Here is a 5,830-nt window from a genome sequence, read left to right as displayed (position 1 = left end):
TCCACTTTATCATCCTTTGATAAAAAGGGACACAGCAAAATTTATGGGTCCACAGATCCCAGCCTCCTAACTTTAAAAACGTTTCTCCTCAAATAGCGTGTCATTTTACACAAACAAACCTAGAAGCACAGCTAAGTAAATACTCTTCAGTTAGGTTGACCCAGTAGTTCTGGAACCAGAGGAGAGGAAGGTGAGTGCTTCCTCATAAAATAAAACAGAACCAAACCAAACAAAACAAAACAAAAAATAAAATATACAAAACCCATCACCTCCCCACACTCAGAGACAAACACACACTACACACAGACATGCACCACACACACAGACATGCACCACACACACAGACACGCACCACACACACACTGACACGCACCACACACACATGCATCACACACAGATACTCAGACACACACACACACTGAGGCACAGACACACACTACACACACATGCACTCCCTCCCCCCCACACTACACACACATGCACCACACACACATATACACAGGCACACACACGCACGCACGACAGCGCGCTGCTTTACGGCACTCGCCCCACCCCTCCGCCGTACGGGGCGCGAGAGGCCGGCAAACATGGCGGCCCCCTGCTCCCTTTCCCTGCCCGTGGTTGCCCTGGCCGCCTTGGCGCTCTTGTCTCCCCGCAGCTCCGCCGCTGGCCACATCGAGGTAGGCATCGGGCCCCGGAGAGCAGGGGAGGACGTGTGTCGTGCTGCGAGCGCCTGAGATGTGGGGTGCACGGGAGGAAAGCCGCCCGCTGCAGCATCTTCCGACCCGGCGGCCCTGAGCGACGACCTGATCCAATCCGGTCTTCTAAAGCTTCCTGGTGCGCGGGCCAAGCCCCCAGCTCCTGCTGACCGGCGGGGCGAGCTTCCTGGGGAATGTCGTGGTCGTGCTGTTGTCCCTCGGCCCCGCCCTCCCTCTTCTGAGCCCACGGGGCTTCTGATTCTTTTCTGGTTTTTTCACCAGTGACCCTCCAAACGAAGTGATCTGGATTTCTGACATGCTTTTTAGACCTGCTTGTCCTTCTGGCCCAGGAACCCGGGGAGTTGGCAGACATTACACAAACGCCACGCCAAAGTTTTCTGTCTCACCTAGATTGCTGTAGTTCCCTAACCGTGCTCGGAGTGGTTCCGGTCCTCAGTTTGTTCTCTAAGCTGTGGAAGGAGTAACTTTGAGAATGCTAACCCGATCGTGCCTCTCAAAAGTACCTTAACATGGTCAGGACCCATAGGGCCCCCTTCTTGAAGTCTCTTACGCTCCTTTTTAAATGTCAAGATATGTTAAACTGCCAGTTTCTCAAACCACTGGGATCCCTTCTGCCATTGGCTCAAATTTTCTTAGTCTGGAATTGTATTTTATCTTTTTTTTTTCCGTCCTTTGGGTATTCACCCAAAATGTCGCTTAGGTAGGCAGACGTTCCCCAACAAAGTCTTATCCTCCCGTTACAATTACAATATCCACATTTGCTGGCTTCGTAGATTGTGTGGTGGGCTCTTTGCTAAAGTGTGCCTTTGGTGGCAAGCCCCGTGACTTACTATTTTACACACCAGGGTAGATGTCCGATGAATATAGTGAATTAATAGATGTTACACAGAAGTGTGATGCATTTACACATTCATCTGAATTAAACTCTGACATTCTCGAGAGAAAACAGCATGCTATTTGGTGATTTCACTGTATATTACATGGTCCATGTCACATAGTAGGTACTCCATTAACTAAATGTTGAGTGAATAACTTTGGTTACCTCCCTCAGATTTGTTGGTAAAGTTGTAATAGAGTAACTATTTTGAGCTTGGAAAGTCCACTAGAGATTATTTACGTATAATCTCATTTTTCTTTTGGAGAAATTCAAGTCTAAAGTGTGAACTGTGACTTGTATTCCTGTTATATGCAGCTAGATTTTAGCTCAGGCTTTCAAATCCCTGTCTAGTGTGTATGCACAATAGCACCCTGCTTTTTTGCTTTCCTTGGTGTCTAGGCAGCTGTTAAGTTTTTGGAGGTTGTGGTGGTAGTGGTGGTGGTTGTGGCGGATCTATTCTCTCACCTGAGTGGAACCATTTGTCTCTATCTAATGCGTGTGTTGGCTGGTGAGTGCAGTGTTGTGCACACCCATCATGATCCAGTGTGTGTGTTGGCTGGTGCATGCAATGTTGTGCACACCCATCTTACACTGAACTCACCAGCCAACACACACACTGGATCATGATGGGTGTGCACAACACTGCACTCACCAGCCAACACACACACACTGGATAATGTTGGGTGTGCACAACACTGAACTCACCAGCCAACACACACACACTGGATAATGTGTTGAAAACACCCATGAATCCTAGATATCATTATCACTGTTTATTGGGGGAATTGCATGTTTTTAAAGTGTGTGTCTGTGCTCATCATTTCACCTTTATCTCCCCCCAGGAACAAGCAGAGCAGTTCTTTAGAAGCGGACATACAAACAACTGGGCTGTTTTGGTAAGTACGTTCTTTAAAGATAGATCTCACTGCTCATATTAGATAGGGATCTCAAAACTGTTGTGAATTATGAGTTAAATTTTTGAAAATAAAATTACCTTTTAAAAATAAAAATTTTGATAGAGAAAACCCTCCCCCTCCCCCATTCCCTTTCTTCTTCTCTGTTCTCTCCTACCCTACCTTGTCTCTCTTTGAGACAGAGGTTCTCTCTCTTTCTCTCTCTTTGACTTTTAAAAAAGAACTTAACAGCAGCCACTAATATTCCTTCCTTTTCATTTTTCTTCCAAGTCGTGGTTTGTAAGTAAAGACTGCATTTGAGTGCTGTTGTTCAGAGGAACACCAGACACAGAATCCTTTTAATGCTTGAAATGAAAAATTCGTTATTAGATTTCTCTGTAGACTAGTTAATGCTCTACTGATGCTGATTTATAATTGATTTTACATTTGCTAAAGCGATAGCTGTAGAAAATAATTTATATGAAGTTAGTTATTCCCTGTCTATTTTCTATTCCCTGGTAATTTGTTTGAAGCTTAGAGCAGTTTTTACATTTACTAAGTAAGAGCTGACACAAAAGGTCTTTAGTTCTGCATAAAGTGCAGCAGAAATCTTGGCCTCATTGTCGTTAATTTCTTGTAAATTGTTTTGTACTTTTTTTTTTTAATTTAAAAACTTCAAGTTAGGGAAACTGTTGGCCTTTGGCAATGGTTTGTATCTATCTTATTTATTTTCATTTTTACTCAGCAGTGCTTTATTGAAGGAGTTGTGAATACATACCTAAATATATGAGTATGACTGGATTATATATGTTTAGTAGGGTCAGAAATTTCAGTGTGTTCCTGCTGCATTATAGAATGAAAATTCACTCTAAGTAGTAAAGAAATCCCAACAGCTCTGTAGAGCCCCGAGCCCCTGTACTGCTCTCTCAGGTTTGTCACTTCTGCTGGGACCACAGGAGTGTGTGGGGGAGATACAATAACTAACCCTTACCTTTCAGTGCATCTCCTTGGAACTAGATTTTCCCAGTAACTTAAAAAAACGATTTTTCTTTTTCTGTGTGTGTGTGTGTGTGTGTGTGTGTGTGTGTGTGCGCGCCACGCGTTTGAATATGGGCTTGTGCCTGGGTGCACTGTGGTGAGGACCAGAAGAGGGCGCTGGTTCTCCTGAATCAAGAGTTGCAGGTGATTGTGAATGGCTTTCCCTGGGTCATGGGAACTGAACTTGGGTCCTCTGCAAGCTGAGCTGAGCCATCTCTCCAGACCCTCTCTAGTACCCTTGATATTTTTAATGATCTTTATTTGAAGTGAAAAATTGAGTTGACTTGCTTGCTGTTTTTACTAACCTAATAACATAGCTCTTCTCACTGTGGATGAAGCTATTTTATAGGTTGTATTTTGTGTCTGTCTCACTTCCCACAACAAATGAAACAAATCAAGAAGCAGATATTACATCCTGGAGGGCATCTAGTCTGTGGGGAGATCATAGACATTTTCTCTGATTCTAAAGAATTGAATCTGTTAGAGATAGAACATTACAGACACACAGAAATGGAGATGACCTGGGTTGTTTTCTATTCCATTGGGTGATCTTTTTATTTAATAGCAGTTACAAAAGCCTCCCTGTAGGGACATTGATTTTATTGAAGGTTCTTTGATGTCTTAAGCTTGAGATGCTTTCTTCAGGCATTTCTATAGACTCCAAGAGACATAGTCCTGTAAGCCATGGTCTGACTCATGAATGCATGTCTCCTTTTTATCTTTAGGTGTGCACCTCCCGATTCTGGTTCAATTACCGGCATGTTGCAAACACTCTTTCTGTTTATCGAAGTGTCAAGAGGCTAGGTATTCCTGACAGGTAAGCCATCTCAAATAAGTTTACTGTGAAACCCAGTGAACATAACTCTTAGGTGAGTTGCTTTTGAAAGAGGTAAAGAAACCTGATTTCAGTTTTTGTTGTTGTTGGACACACTGTCAAATGTAGAGTAGATGCTAGCTTAGGACCACGGTGGTAAAGTACACATGAGAGCAGTAAAATACTAGGGTAATAGGATTTGATAAAGTGCGGTTATCTGCTGTTGTTTACTAAATGCTTTCCTTAGTGGGTTTTGTTTTGTTATAGGTTACTATTTTAGCCTGAAATCTGAAAAAGGACTGATTGAAAACTTACTGAGTTTTGTTTTGTTTTCTGGAGACAGGGTACCTCTATGTAGCCATGGCTATCCCGGAGCTCGTCCTGTTTACCAGACTGGCCCTGAACTCACAGAGATCTGTCTGCTTCTGCTCCTGAGTGCTGGGATTAAAGGCCTGTGCCCCCACCCAGCAAAGGTTTATTGATGTATTCACCAGATTCTTGGGAGGGTTCTAGCCTTAGCTAATCAGAACTGAGAAAAACCAGATAGAAAAGGAAACTAAAAACCAGCCATGACATGAAGCTTGTCTGGTGACAGATGTCGTGCTGCAGATTGCTAAAAATGGCTCTGCTGTGCCGCACACTGGCAGGTTTAGCTGTGGTACTTCATGTTGCTATTGCCTCCTGCTGCCCAGACCAACCTGGGCATTCTCAGTTTCTCACTGTTTCCTCTGATGCCTGTTGGGAATACCATGCTGGTAGTAGAGTTATGTCCATGTGCCTGATGCAAGGTGACTAGAAGGATGAGTGTGTGACATTGTGTTTTCTGGGTAAGAAAGATGGGCTCTGCCTTTGCTGACTACACCTAAGGTGGAACATTTCCTGCTTGTAGGGAGTCAGGCACTCTACCCAGACCATGAACTTTGGTTTATTATGGTTAGTTTGGTTTTACTGCTACCTGAGGAGTAACCACAGAAGATACAGGTGTTTCATTTTGAGATTAGTTTATTCAGTGCCCTCAAAGGAGACGGGAGTTTGCAACCTGGCTTTTGTGCTAATTTTGTTTGTAACTTACACTAAACTGAGCATGGTTTTCCTCATTTATGACGTAGTGCTAATGTAATGGGACCACTGCAGGATTCAGACAAGGAGAGATAGAACAAAATGCTGCAGAGGGAGAGGACACAGCATGTGGCTTGGGAGACAAAGCTTGTTCTACGTGAACTTAATTAAACACAACGTTTAATCTAGAAAATCACAAACACAACTCAATACCTGTATTCCATCTAGAATCAAAGCAACCAGATGATATTACTGTTTTTAAGTTAAATTAAATCCTGAAAGAAGATTAACTTGTGTCAAATATGCAGGTTTAATTCTTTTTAACTGACATTGGGTCCTTCTCAGGTAGTCCTTTGGTTTATAACTTTCCCCTCTGTCCTGAGACTCACTGTGATGGTTTCCTCTGTCCTGAGACTCACTGTGATGGTTT

The 5,830-nt window shown here is 43.4% G+C and overlaps 1 protein-coding gene across 1 annotated transcript in view; it reads left to right on the top strand.

Annotated features, from left to right (window-relative positions):
* The first annotated feature begins 550 nt into the window (after positions 1-550).
* Pigk (phosphatidylinositol glycan anchor biosynthesis class K) overlaps positions 551-5,830 on the top strand; it is a 78,157-nt gene continuing 72,877 nt past the window's right edge. The window contains exons 1-3 of the mRNA XM_005357473.2: positions 551-680; positions 2,439-2,492; positions 4,253-4,344. Coding sequence (XP_005357530.1) covers positions 588-680; positions 2,439-2,492; positions 4,253-4,344 — 239 coding nt within the window. The 5' untranslated portion in view covers positions 551-587. The remainder of the gene's footprint in view (positions 681-2,438; positions 2,493-4,252; positions 4,345-5,830) is intronic.

The sequence above is a fragment of the Microtus ochrogaster genome, chromosome 21 (genome assembly GCF_000317375.1).
Source record: "Microtus ochrogaster isolate Prairie Vole_2 chromosome 21, MicOch1.0, whole genome shotgun sequence".
Taxonomy (NCBI): domain Eukaryota; kingdom Metazoa; phylum Chordata; class Mammalia; order Rodentia; family Cricetidae; genus Microtus; species Microtus ochrogaster.
The sequence above is the reverse complement of the archived record's forward strand: the minus strand, read 5'-3'. Positions and strand labels throughout refer to the sequence as shown.